Source organism: Drosophila navojoa, chromosome 2 (genome assembly GCF_054131105.1).
Source record: "Drosophila navojoa isolate 15081-1374.11 chromosome 2, UAZ_NAV_1.0, whole genome shotgun sequence".
NCBI lineage: Eukaryota > Metazoa > Arthropoda > Insecta > Diptera > Drosophilidae > Drosophila > Drosophila navojoa.
The window spans coordinates 10,230,206-10,245,629 of record NC_142890.1 but is presented as its reverse complement, the minus strand read 5'-3'; the positions used below and the strand labels follow the sequence as shown (position 1 = coordinate 10,245,629).

At 37.7% G+C, this 15,424-nt stretch overlaps 1 protein-coding gene across 1 annotated transcript in view; it reads left to right on the top strand.

Annotated features, from left to right (window-relative positions):
* The first annotated feature begins 3,206 nt into the window (after positions 1-3,206).
* cnc (NFE2 like bZIP transcription factor cap-n-collar) overlaps positions 3,207-15,424 on the top strand; it is a 39,331-nt gene continuing 27,113 nt past the window's right edge. Inside the window, exons 1-3 of the mRNA XM_089264859.1 lie at positions 3,207-3,507; positions 5,343-6,872; positions 14,987-15,232. Coding sequence (XP_089120985.1) covers positions 5,826-6,872; positions 14,987-15,232 — 1,293 coding nt within the window. The 5' untranslated portion in view covers positions 3,207-3,507; positions 5,343-5,825. The remainder of the gene's footprint in view (positions 3,508-5,342; positions 6,873-14,986; positions 15,233-15,424) is intronic.

The window sequence follows — 15,424 nt, the reverse complement described above, 5'->3', positions numbered from 1 at the left end:
TTATATATTTGGGTAATTATAACTGGTACCTGGTTTTTGTGAGCAGAAAACCCTTGTCTTATCAGTAATGTTTTGAATAGCTTTGCCTACTTATCAATATATTGGCTTAACAACGATCTTATCGCGATATGGTCAAACAAATTATTGTCGTAGGGTATGCTGTGCTTGAGATTACTCTAGATGGAGGTCTTATTACTCACAGCTTTCGAAGGCACGCTTGAGTAATTCATTTTATCAGTCGGTTGTAAACTACTGTGTAATATCCGTACACTCCTAAAAAGATATGTAGATTTATTATATACGCGTATATTCACTTAATAAAAATTATTAATAATCAAAGCCTATGTGGTTTCTACTATGTATACTTCTCTTCTTTTTACTCAGGAAACAAATTTAAGTAAACACTACAGTAAGATAAATACAAACTAGAATTTTCTGTAGAATTTTAATAACTGAAGTTTTTCTCTCTGTAAACAGCTCAAGCAAATATGGGGTATAGTATATTCAGACGATAGGGCGTCCACTCCCACATGGTTGATAAAGATACATATTTACACATACATATGTACATATGTGTATTTGTATATAGGGAATACATTTATTAATAAATCAAATACGTAGTATGATCTGTTATCATACAGATCCATATACTGAGGCACTCATGTATGTATACCCAATGCCATGTGCAATTTTTATTTATTTTCGTATTTGCAGTTTTTGGGGTTGACTCATTGTTGTTGAATGATAAGACACCATGATCGATTTGGAGGATTTACCCAGAATGCAATCGTTGTCGCCTATTCAAGATATCGAAGAATATAGGCCAAAGCTGACCCAATTGAATCCAAAGGTGTTTAAAGCTTTAAAGCCGGGTGAGGTGATGCCAAAGCTCTTGATCAAACCAACGGTGGTGACAACACCAGCCAAGTTACCGTTGACAACAACACTAACAACACCAATGACAACAATGGAAACACCACCAACACCGGTTGCTTCTTTGAAAACACCAACTACTCAAAAAAACTCATCCCACTATGGCTTCAACTACAATTTACTGGTAAGCTATAATTTAAATTTTATTTTATTTTATTTTTTATTTTTTCCAAATATACATTCATATTCCTAATTTAAAGTGTAATAAAAAATCTTTATTTTAAATGGGGGAAAACAATATGCGGGCTTTACGTATGTTAAATTTTAACAGAGACGGTAACCCAAAAGCTTAAAGCTTTAGAAAAAGCTTTTCTCTATAAATCACACCAATACTGTGAACTTTATTTATACGTATCAAGATTAACGAGTTATTTATTGTTGTTTTATTTCGATAATTTCTACAACTCCACTAACATTCACCAACAAGTTAGATATGTGTTAAAGGAACAACTCAACCATTAACCATAGCTAGTGACTCAACTAAGATAAAGCACCCGATTAACAGCGCAGTTTAGTTATAACATTGCCATTTTGAGTAAAATGTCGATAATATTCGCATTGCGATGACAAACTGTTAAGTTGCTTTTGTAAGCTTAACATCATTCGGCTTTATAGCGGAGACATATGCCATAATCGCTATAAATTGTATTTGTTGTTTTAAAAGCGCGGTGAACAGACGTCTGTCAGGCGTTCGCCGAGTCAAAAAGAAATTGTGAAAATCAGAAAAGCAACGCAAGTTAACAATAAAAACACGTTTTATTCGTGTATTTTCGCGCTGATAAAGTTAGTATACATACGTATGTAAACTAACGAATACGCAACGTAAAGAGAAAGTGGCAATATTTTTTCAAAGGCGAATAATAAGCAAAAGAAACCGCGTAAAAGTGCAAAATTCATTTACATTGCGTGTATTTTAGTACTTGCGTTAGTGTGTGTGTGTATAAATGAGTGTGTGTGTGAATGTGTGCTTATGCGTACAACACTTAAGCAAACTCGTGTTTTTTTATAAGTTCTCTTACAAATTTGCAGCTTTGCAATACACCAATAATCTAAATAAATATGCAACCTCATTGTGATGTGGTGAACAACAGTCTAGCAACAGCAACAGCCAAAGCCAGACAATTCAGCAATATGCTCTCTGCGCCGCTCAGCTGACATGTTGCAAGCTGCATACAACTGACGAAATTGCTGCTAAAATAGAATTGTTTATTAAATACAGTGTTGTTGCTGCTGTTAATGCAAAGTTCAAGCTTAGAAATCGTTCTCGAAGTTTCTAATAATGTGTGCGAGTACCGGCTGGGGTGGCAGCGGCAACGGCAGCACAAAAACAATGATAAATTTTGTATAAAATTAAAATACGCTGTTTATACTGCGCTTTATAATTGTATGTCTCTCTATGTACGTGAGTGTGCGAGTGTGAAACGCTCTTGTTCTTGGACTGTGACTGTTGCTGCGACTGCTGCTTCTACCTCTGCTGGCTCTGCTGCTGTTGTGTATTGTTTTTGCCTTGATATGCATATGACAAGTAGTGTGGTGTGTTTTCATGTGTGTGCATGAGTGTGTGCGTATGAGCTTTGATTCCCGTAAATGTTAAATTATTTTGCATTTAATTAAACGTATGAGTTAATTGTTGTCATATACAATCATACGTGCACGCATTTACGTATGTGTGTGTGTGTGTATATATATGTAAGAGAGTATAAAGAAACTGACGAAGAGACGCAACCGTTTGTGTTGTTAGTGTGAGTCACAGACTGGCCAAGAAAACGGCGATAAAAGCAAATAACAAATAAACGTTGATGTGAAGGAGTAAAGCAGAATAAGCATTGACATTGCTAAACAAAAAATAAAAACAAAAAAAAATCATAAATAATATACATACGTATGTATGTGCATAAATGTTTTAAACAAATGACGATTTCACCATACACAAACACATGCAAGCACATGCGGTGCGTGTGAAGAGTGTACAGCGAAGAGTAACAGGGACAGCAGTCGAGGGCAGTTAAAGTTTTAGCTTTACCGCAATGCAATAACAAATGCAGACACTAATACATTACAACACTAAAGCATATGGATGACTTTTTATGTGTTTTGTATTTGTTCGAGTCATTTTTACTAAATATACAATTGGCAATGGAAAGTGGTAGAACGAAAGTCCATTGGCCAAGTTCAAGGACGTCGGCAAATATTTAGAGCATTTGTGAAAGAAAACAAAAAATAAAAAGAAACACAATTAATAATTGTTTAGTTAATAATTAATGCTTTTGCAGTCTATCAAATGTTAATTTATTGAGCGCAACATATTAATAAAAAAGTCAAAATAAGAACTAAAACAAAACCAACAAAAGCCGCGTGCAAATTGTAAGTGAAAATAAAAAGAGAATAATATACGTCGGCAGCGACGTCAACGGCGTGCGCTGGCGTTGAAACGGTATAATATCATTCACCTACAGCAGCAGCACTTTGCAGCAAAAACTGCGACGCAGTTTTTACCGTTGAAGTCACAAGCACAAGCACAAGCAGCAGAGCTTCTTGCAGCCGAAAAGCGAATTGAAATTCGTGGAGAAAAAGGTGAGTGCACTGTAGAGACAAATACACACATATAGATGTATACAAACACATATACATACGCCCGCACACATGCATGCATCTCACTCTCGCTCATTTGGCACATTAAAGGTTATTTAGAACTGCATTTGTATTTGTTGTTATATTCTGATTTTGCCAGTGCTGATCGAACATTGTTTTATTTCACTGTATATCGCGCACACACACACACACTTATGCCTATTGCAGCCTTTAAACAAAGCATGTTTATATCATTTTTGGCTAACATTTGTTGTTGTTGCCCATCAACTCGACTCTCCTTGAACTTGCTTCGTCTTTGTTTTGTGTGTGTGTGTGTGTGAGAGAGTGAGTGAGTCGTATACTCGTCGACCATGCCCTCCGCCCCTCGTGTCAGAATTTTATCAAAGACCTTGAACAAGTTCAAGTTCACGCAGCCGTCGTGTCTGTCGCGTGTTTCGCTAACGTCGACCTAAAGAAAGAAAGAGATAGATATAGAGAGAGAGGGTGGCAGGAGTAAGAAACTAAGCCCGTGGCGTGGGCATCCAGACAGACACCCAAAACTGAATGTCCACATGTTTAGTCTTCCCTTAAGGCTAAGGCATTAGAAATGATTTGATAGCCCAATTTAATGCCGAATAAAAGCCTATTTAATAGAAATACCTCTAAAGGTGTTAAAGGTGCTAATATAAGAGAAACACGTTGTAAGCATCAACTTGAATAATCAATTTCAATTACCCTTGAGAATGCATTAGATATTTGCTGGAGATTAAAATCGAATAGCTAAACATGAGATATATCATGTTAAATAGTAATAGAAAGTTGTTGTTGTCTTTTAGGATTCGTATTTGTTTGTTTTAGGCAAAACTCTTCAACAGTAGTTTGATTAATAATGTAGTATTTGCGATACATTAGTTAAATTTATAATAGTATCAGGTAAACCTATAATAATTATATAATATAATATATTTCTGATAAGCAACAACAGCTGATTTCATTTCTAATCATCTCAGTCCATCAAAACGCTTTCAAAAACAAGAAAACTTTTTAAATGTTATACATACATACAAAATCATTCATACACATATGTACATATCTATCAGTATTGACTCTTTATAGACGAAAACATTTGTAGGTCATATTTAAGCTCTAAATATTTCATCAGGATTGTTCAACAAATACGAAAGTTCTGCAAAAGTGAATTAGAGTGAAGTGCGTGACATGGTATGATTGTGTATGTGTGTATATTATATATGTATATATACAATTCTTAACTTCAGTAAAGATTCGCCGTTATAGATAAATCCATAAAAAAGCAAAATAGTTGTGTATAAAAGAAACTAAAGTTATGATTCATACAAGATTATAGGATATTACATATACATAGATATATGTACAGAACCATACAATATAATATAAATATATATATGTATGTTTAATTGGAGATATACATATGTATATATATACATATATATTTATGGTTTACTTAATAATTAAAGACACCCCCAACGATATATTCATAATACCTGGAAGGAGTATCTACATATGTATATATATATATCAGGTTAAGGAAATATAGTCAAGACGGAAATCGTATGTTTTATATGCAGATATCAAAATCTATAACTGTTTCTATCTATTAATAAATGTGTGTGTGTGTGCGTGTGTATGTTAGTGTTTGATCATTTCCTGTTGCATTGCCTTTAGCTGTTTCTTTGATCATGCACAACGCAAATTCATTAAGACTCAACATCATATTTGACACGCCGATTAACTAAGCATATATATCTATATGTATATACTAATATTTGACCTCTGTCCATCTGTTTCTATATTTGCAGTAGAACAACAACAATATTAAATTCAAGAAGCAGCTGACCAAACACGAGGACATTTATTAATTGAACAAGAAAACAACGCGAAGTGACCATCAGTTCAGCAGGAGAATTGCGATTTAAACAAACAATAATTTTTGGTTTTTGCGCAGCTTGATTCAATTAAACATATATACATATATATGTATGTATATGCATATACATATGTATAGCCAGATCTGTATGTATCGAGTATATAGACTCGATTGAAGCGCAGCAAGGAAACGCCATTGAACGCACGGACGGCGCAGCCAGCGGGCTGTTGTCTGGCCGGGCGGTGCATGAGGAGGAGGTGGGTCAACAGAAACAGCAACAACAACAACAACACCAACAACAAACAACTGAGACAGCAACTGTCGCTTGTCTGTTGACACGACAACAACAAGAGCAACAAAACCCACCCACATTCATTTAGTCATCTGCATCGCGTTGTTAACCTCGACACCAAAAATGATCTCAAACAAAAAGGCGTATGCCATGAAGATGCTGCATCTGGCGTTGGCCTTGAGTCTGCTGCACGTGGACACGGATTATACGCTGCTGCAGCAACGCCTGTTGCGCCGCTGGGACTCCCAACTGGAGCTGTCCCATGGCGAGGGCTGGGAGCTGGAGATGCTGCGCACGGTGCCTATGATTGAGACACAGCAGCCGTATGGCAATCGCAAGGGCATGATGCCGTTGCTCGAGGATCTCCTTCAGTTGGATCAACATCATCCCCATCGGCAGGTGGGTGGCGGCGATGGCAGCGGCGGGGAATATAAACTGCCCACGGGCAGGTTCAATGCGAGCACCTTTGTCATGAATCTACACAATACGACGGGCAACAGCAGCGTGCAGACGGCGGCGCTGCAGGATCTGCAGAGCTCTGCCGGCAACGGCGCCAACTCAGGCAGCTCGAGCAGCAGTTCGGGGGCAGCGAACACACCGGGCGGAGGAGCCGGTGCGGCGGCACTTGGCGAGATCCACATCAATACGACGAGCAACATGAGAGGCCAGAATGCAATGGCCGCCTCGCCCGAGCTGGATATATTCATGTCGCCCGATCTGCTGCAGGATCAGCGTTCGATCTGGGAACAGAATCTGGCCGATCTGCATGACTACGGCGACTTGCCCTACAGCAGTCCGTACGCCCATCTGCCGCTCAAGGATGGCCAGCAGCAGCCGCACAACAACAGCCAGCTGGACCTCAATCTGGCGGCCTTCCTGCATGGCTATGCGGGCGGAGCCAATGCTCTGGGTCAGCATGCGAGCGATGCGCCAAGTGCTCTGAACGACAGCACGCCGCATCCCAGCAACTCGGGCAGTCTGACTGTGCAGCACTTCGGACCGGATGCTGATGATGATGATGAGGACGATCTTCTACTGAGTCGCCTATTCATCGAGGATAACTCGGACTCGGAGTCAGCCGTGGGTGTTGCAAATGCCTGCGAAGTGGAAGGCTTGACCAGCGAGGAGGATTCCTTTGGCGTTGTCAACGAAGTAGAAGTCGTTGAGGAGGTAACACTTAAATAGATCTAAAGCCGACATAAGTCGATGGCATAGAGTCTTTGAATGTATATGTGAATGGGGTTTTAAACCTTGATTGAATGTGAGATCGATCAGCTATATATGTACGAACTATTAGTTCTATTGGGTTCTTTAGTTCTCTGTAAACTGTAAGTTTATATGAGTTATTCAGGACTTCATTAACTATATGTTCAGTTCATCATTCATTCGGTTCATTTCCTAATTGACTAAAAGTTCTATTTACCTATTCTAACTATTAGCTCTATAAAGTTAATCCATTCCTAAATACGAGTGGTATATGTTTGAACCAAAATCGAATTTAAGAAATAATTTGAGGAGTTGTTGATCGCTGTTATTGATCACCTCAGTTATATTATAAACACTTCGATCTGCTTGTATGTGTTGTGTACGCATTCTGTTCCCGTTACAAAATATTTAAACAGTGTCACCTACTTGAATTGTCGACTTGCTAATGAAGGGGCGCTTGCCCTTCGCTTGACTTATTCGAGGTGTCATTAAAATTTACGTCTCAGTTTCACATTTTCAATTAGACAAGCGTCGAATGAGCTGAAATCGCCAGCTAGAGTCGTTTCAGGTCTGAAAATGTATTTTATAGACACTTTGCAGACTATATTATGCAAATTATGTTTGTCGTCTGTTTTGTACAGTTATATAAATATATACATATGTATAGAGTGAAAGATATATGTATTAAATAGATCAGAGCTGTTTTTGGAAGTAAATAAATACAAAGTTTAGTTTAGTTCTTTGCTATATATCGATCGAGGAGATCTTAAGAGAAGTCTTGTAAAACTTTCGACTTTCAAGAAGAAGAATAAGGAAAGATTTTGTTATATGCATTATGAAATTGAAATTTGTTCGTATATTAGCGGATCTTTCAAACTAAATCATTATTATGACTTCGAATTTGCCTTCGGCTCCCATGAGCTCGCCAATTAGTGTCGCATTTCTCTGGCCGTTCATTATATATTCGAAAAACTCTCTATATAATACTTTGAACTATTGCTACTTTCTAAATGGCAATCAATCGGGTCACACGTTGTGCAAAAGAGACCTTGCTGCTGTTGCTGCTGCTTCGTCTTCCTCTTCTTCTTGCTTTTCAAATATAATTTAAGCAATGCATTTAGCATTTATGAATATATTAACATTAAGATGTGCGTTAAAATTAGCGTAAATATTCATCGTGTATATGTATTGCAAAAACACACAAAATTCACTTTGTAGCAATTACCCTGTAATTGATTATTGAATGGGCTGGTTTGACTGTGCTGTGTGAATGTGTATCTATAGCATGTCTTCTGTTTGTCTTAGAACCTGAGCTGTGAGTCAGAATTTATACTGTTTTGTAAACCAGTGGGTAGCCTTACGTTCAGTTCAATTTGTGAACTTGGGAGCATTAACAGAGTTTCGAAACTGGTTTGTCATAACAATTTTTAATATGTGTTTCCCACTGTTTCTGTAGAGCCAACAAAAATCACATAAATGAATGTAACTTATATGTTTTTAAACTGTTCAGTTATTTCTCATGGAACTAGTTCCATTTGCAATACAATTCATGTAGCAAAATAAAATTAAACCGATTCTTCATTAGAAAATTCTCCTCAACCTATATGCTACAACTGCAGGGTATTTAGCTGTCGACTACTTAGCGAATGTGTTGCATTCATTTTTTATATTTTAAAATCGGAATCTTCCGAATGCCGTCAACAATTTTAGCGGCAGCAACAAATTTCATGTATTGCAATTAAAATACTTTTTTGTTGTATGTAAATATTTATATTTATGTATATGTATGTATGTGCATTGCTATGTGTGTGTGTGTGCATTGAATGGGGTGAGTAATGTGTATTTATATGTTCCATTGGTGTTTTTCATGCATATTTTGCTGAATTTTTATAGATCATGTCACGAAATGTTTTCCATTTTTACAGTCGCTCATGTGTGTGTGTGTGTGTGTGCGTGTGTTTATCTTTGAGATTGTCAAATGGGTCAATTAGCTGACATTTAACGTTTGTGCGATTCGCCGCTCACTTTTGCGAATTTCATTGCATTTGGCTTTGATTGTTGTCCTTACACGTCCGACAATTTTATGGAATAGTTTGACTATGCATAAAAAAAGTTTTCTATAAATAGTTTACCTCAGCTCTGCATCCACTTACAGTAATAGCTGAGTAAACACATTTTAGGTCCTCAGCTTCTATTTTATTAATGCCTAAAATTCACTAAAATATATTATTTACATTTAACTTAAATAAATTTAGAATTTGTGTTTTATAAAAAGCTTTCACTGCATACACAAACTCTTTCACGATTCTTCAGCAATCGAGCACAGATCGTTAAACACCACAAAACAGTCGCTTTGTCTCGCTCACACCAATTCGAGCACCTGTAAACTCAAGCAAGCATGTTAGTATGTGTTTATGTGTGTGTCTGAGATGAGGTCACAAGCTTACGCTCATGCACACACACACACACACACACACACACATTTGCAGTGATAGCGTTAAATGTCGTCTACCTTATGCTTCGTCTCTGCTAAAGCTCTGCTAATTGTAAGCGCGTATCCTACACACAAAAAAAAAAAGAAAGAACCAAATATAAATACAGAAATACACACAAAGCTGTGTGTTTTTTTGGTGTTTACCCTTTGTTTGGCATATTCGCATATATTGACAGTTTTTGTCGTTCTTGTTGTCGTTCTTATTTTTGGGTCTCCGTTGCGGAATAAATAAACTTGGGCAACAAGCGAAGCCGAAGCAGCAGCAGCAGCAACAGTCAGCAAAGGTTTCGTTGAACTTCGTTTTCAGTGTTGAGTTGACACTCGGCTCGTTGCACTCGCTGCAGCTGCGCATGTAATCAAATTTATAACTGTTGAATAATGCACATGTATATAATTTCTCATTTTATATACAGGTTATATCATGTTCACTTTGTTTTCTGTTTTTGTTCATTTGCATTTATCTCTTTAAACCTGCAGTTATATTCCGTCTGTCCGCCCCTTTTCATCTTGTTTGCTGCATCGGGCTGATAACGTAACATATAACGCAAACAGCTGTTTTACCGGCATTTTTACACACCACACTTTATAAGTTTTTCTTTATATTCAGCGCTCTATCTTGCTCTCTCTCTCAACTAAGCACTTGCTCTTCACCACACTGGAATCTCAACATACTAGCAACATTTGTTGCCATAGACAACAGAACTCAACATGTTATTTAGCAAAGCACTTTAGCCAAGACAGCAACCGAAGTATTTGAGCACGTTTACAAACGAAATCGAAGAGCTTTTGAAAAGCTTTGCTAGCTGTGTTAAAATTAAGAGTAGCAACGCGAAGATACTACGTATTATATAATTTGAGCATGCTTATACAAGAAGGGTTACATCCATTAAGTGAAATCAAATTCTTTTTTGCTAAACTTTTTCTATTTTTATTTGCTTATCAGCTCTTTAGTGTGTATACATCTATGTTTTCAAAACACATTTTAGAGCTGAGCGCAAAAACAAAACTTTATCAATTAAAATAATCAAATATTTTATGGGCTGCCGCTGTCAGCGACTGCTAATCAGACCAGACGAAAAAGTAAAAAACAACGCTAGGGCCTTTGGAACACTTCAGCAATACTGTTCAGTCTACTTAATGTTCATTTCGAGTGTTAAACACGTATCGCTTCTCAGTAAAAACGGGAAACAAAAATTCTTTTTGAATAAGAAACATTTAAAAAATATTTAATCTAAAACTCAGCCATGTGTCTCAATGAGGAGTACAAGCATATGCACACCTATTTAGCGGTTTGTGTTTATGAACTTTCTATATTCACATGGCAACATGTTTAATGTTATGTGCCGAAGAAAAAAAAAACGCAAATTGAAAAATCATTTGACTGTAATTACGTTGCATTTCCACCTAATTACCCTGTGCAAAATACACATAAAAAAGCACATTTTTTCTGTTGTTGCTGCTGCTTGGCGCCGTTTGTGCTTCTTTTTTTTTGTTGTTGCCGTGCGCGTCGCTTTCTGTGTTTCTCACAGTGCTCAATTGTTAATTTCCATAATTAAATACCGTTAATTACGGCTTACGCTTGCCAAATGTGCATCAACAACTACTGCGCCGCCCCCTGTCGGCGAGCGCAGCCAACTAATCAAGCAGCTACCGCGCGTTAGAAGGAGATGGAAATGCTATAGCCATAGAATGTGTCAGTGTGCGTGCGTATGAGTGAGAGTGTGTGTGTGCAAAAGAGTGAACGAACGAGCGCTTTTGACGAAGTTCAAATGTCAAATCGATTATCGAGCGGCTGAACTATCGTTGGAGATGGACGAATAACGTGACACGAATGAGTTTGTAGAAAAGAAATTCTAATTAGACTTCAAAATGCATTTCATAATAAAATAAAATAAATTGATAATATGAAATAATAAATAAATAAACAAGGAAATAATAAATATAAGTATATATTTTGGCCATCTCTAGTCGTTCAACTCTATTTGTGGGTGTTGAGTGCAAATGTTGTTAATGAAAGCACAATCGAATGCGCAGGCAGCAAAAAAAAAAAAAAAGATGACACAAATGAACCGTTATTAAAGTTTGGGGCGTGTCGCTGTGGCTAACCGCAGAAGCGTGCAGGATACTTGTGCAATACTTGCTAAATGTGTATCTATCAGATACAAAGATACAAACCGCAGTTGGCCACTCGAGTTAGCAGCTTGCTTTGTTGGTGGGCACAGTCTGGGGCCTGAGAAGGCCCGACTGACTGACTGACTGAAGGCTTGACGAGCACATGATTAATATGCGCCACACTTGCCGCTCAACCGACTAAATGTGTGCCTGTATGCGTGTGTGTGTGTCTGTGTGTATCTTGCAGATACAAAATGCAGTGAAGTGATCTGGTCGGGGCTCGTTCGTGCGGCTGTCAGTTCAGGTGTCATCAAAATCTTTGCGAGGCTTTATTAATGACGTTCGCCAACCTTTTAGCCTCAGTCGGCAACTGAGCCTTTCCCTTCCTTTCCTTTCCTTTCCTTTCCTTGCTGTTGCTCTCTGTCTGCTGCTTCGTCTTCTTCATCATCATCTTCTTAAACTTCTTTTCATTATTATTTTTTTTTGTTTTCTGTGATTTTCCTTTGCACTTTCTACCGCAGCCGACAGACACTTGCTTTCACTTGAGACTTTTGTAATTTGCCGCTTAAGGATCAAAAAAACATTTATCTTGCCACAAAAAATCTTACGATCGCCGATCGCATTTTGTGGTCAGCTCGCCGTTAATGGCGCACTAATTGTTGCAACAAAATGCGGCAAGTGTCAATATATTGTGATGCGCCTAATGTTGATTGATTAAAGTGAACAGATTTTGCCCCAGCCCAAGGCAGTTGCCAAACCATTTGTTCGCTCTCAAAATAAACCAAATAGCTGTGGCCTTATCGCCCCTGAAGAGCGCCTTATCAAATGTCGTCTACCTTTGTCTATATATACTATATATATATATGTATATATATATATTTAACCGTCAGATAGCTGCAACACACATCTCACACGTGTTTTCTATTTAGTTTGTTTTCAATGCAGTTTTATTGCATAATATTTTTCCTTTTTTTCCGATTTGCGATCAAATTTCAAGGTCAGTCCGATATATTTCCAGGGCTTTGATAACCCTTTTCTGTTATTCGCATTTTTCCTTAATAAATGCGTTTTATCAGTTGTTGGCATTATCAGCCAGACGTTGCTTGTTGTGAAATACTTTTCGCCGAAGATTGCGATCTTACGTTTGAATAATTAAAAATATTATGGTTTATTTTTATTATTTAAAAAAATAATATTTACTTTATTATGTATTATATTACTTTATTTTCTATGCATCGAAGCAAGCTCATTATATATATATAATCAATCTAACTTTTATTTATAATATTAACATTTTGTTTTTGACTAATTCCCTTCGTATCGTCACGTACACGTTTAAGTATTGTTCTGCGATAAGGCTATAAATTGCACGGCCCATGTACGATTACCTTATCTCTGGGTTACATTCAATTGAATACCCGGGCAGCCTGCAAATTGAAAACAAATATATATACATATATGAATGTATATTATGAATATAGAATAATTGATTAATATTTAAGCTCAAATATTTCTTTGAATGCTCGAATGCTTATCAATTTGTAACACACTCGATAGCTAAGCAGAGCTTTAAGCTTTAACAAGTTAAGCCTAGCTTAATAATCACTTTACATGGCTCTACGATATTTGTATACCCTATGCGTGGGCCAATTATAGACTTGGCCTCGCATACTCTAACTTTTCGCTACAGCTGGCACGACAATAGCTACCTAATAAGTAGCAGCGGGCGCACACATCAACAACCCTTGTACGACATCTCTCTCTCTCGTTCTCGCTCTCTTTGCTAGTGCTCTCTCTCTTTCTGTCGCTCGTTTAATTGCTCATTTTGAACGAACATGCGCAACGCGCAGCATGTGCACTGCTTCCAAAAAGGGGACCAATCGGGCACACACACACACACATACACACACACATGTGTATACTCATCCTCCCCTGGGGCGCAGCTGCGTCGCTGCCAGCGTCGACGTCGCAGTCAGCGTTGCGCGGCAGCAATTGATTGGGCTCAGCAGCAGCAACGGCGGCCCTTCTTTGGACCCAAAGAGACCAATGATGCCGCCGCCATGCTCGCTCGGATACTGCTGACTAATCCAGGAGATAGGCGTGGTTCCACACACACACACACACTCGCACAGGCAGAGAGCTGATGATTGATTGCTTTTTGTTTCACGTACGTGCAACATAGCGCAGAAAAGTTCAAGAAAGCCTCACAATGCGCCCAAACAATTTCATTAAAAAGAAAATGTGAACCCAGCTAAGGGCAGGGGCTTACAAGCAGAAAGAGAAAAAACTGTCGCTTCGAAAAAAAAAATTAAAAGAAAAATACATAGGCAATGCAGATATAGATATAGGTTTATATAAATGTATATACATATACATATATAGAAACAGCTGAAGGAAAAACATTTTAATTAAGCCATCAATGGCATTTTATGTCATGATTTGTTAAATGTTTTTATTTTACTTTTTTCTTTTTCTTTTTTTTTTTTTTTTTGTGCTGTGTTGTGTCATTGCACGGCCCAGCTCTCGACTGTCGACTGTGGACTCTGCTAATGTGCGCCATTATCCTGTGATTATCCCTTCATAACCTGTGCTGCTGTCACTCTACCTGTAGTCCGTAGAAATTTCCGTGTTGCGCTGGCGGCTTAAGACGCCCAGTTCTTTTTGACTTGCTGCAAAAAGGATTAAAAATTTTTTGGGCAAAACGTCTGGGGTTACGGCCAGCGTTAATAATGCATCATTAACGCTTTAATTTGCAGCCACAAAATCGTTTTGGCATGAATTTGCAAAAACTTGTGGAATTCGTCTGCAAAAACTAAGAAATTCATATAGATTTCTGCAAGTGTAGGAATTCCTCGCACAGAGAGAGAGAGAGAGAGAGAGAGAGAGAGTGGGAGTGGGTGCCTATCTAAAACTGATAAGCGTATCGCTCTTCAATTAATGTTCTATATGAGTAACCCAAAAGAGCACTTACAAAAGTCTAGATAAATTTACATACTATATCTACCCGAAGATTTGAGTCTAAAGTTTCGAGCAGAGGACGAGAAATGACGCAGTTTTTATCTTAGACGAAAACGTCTTATCTGCGAAACACAAGAGAATATATTATACTAAATATATGTGAAAAGAATAGGTTAAACATTTAGTGGGGAAAAAAAAGAGTAGTATCGTTTGTCTGTCACTCTACCTATCAGTCAGTCTCTCTTTAGAAACGGGGCCACATAGACGACGTTTAAGAGCGCAAACCCAAATAAAAATTCGCAAATAACAATTAAAAATACAAAACAAAGTGCAATTCGAACAATCGATAGACAAGTGAATTGAAAGTTTAGACCTGATCTATTGCGCCATGAAAATCTTTGTCGGAGTATGTCTTGTAACTAAGACTTTAAGCTAAATATGTAGTAAATCTAATAATAGTATTATGCCAGTTATCTACATTATTTACTTATCTATTACCTTGCTTGGCTTGCAGGAAAGTGAAATCGCTGAGGTGCTCTACAAGCAGGATGTCGACTTGGGCTTTAGTTTGGATCAGGAGAAGATTATCAATGCATCCTATGCCAGCGGCAATAGCGCTGCCAAGCAGCGCGCCTACAAGGCGGATGGCGAGAAGGACAAAGCTGATGACAATGATAAGAACGCCAGTGATAATGATCATGATAATGATGATGATGATATCGAGAAGTTGAAAGCTCTGGAAGATCTGCAGCAAAATGAGGTAAGTATTTCACAATGTTTTGCAAAGAGCTTAAAGCTGAACTTATCGATAAATATGGAACTTGGTAAAAATACGTGATCCATTTCTCGATAGGCTATGCTGGCCTTGTTAATTCATCAATTTTATCGATAGCTAACAAAAGCATAAAGTTCATGCTAAACTATAGAATATTTCGGAGCGATAAATCGATCG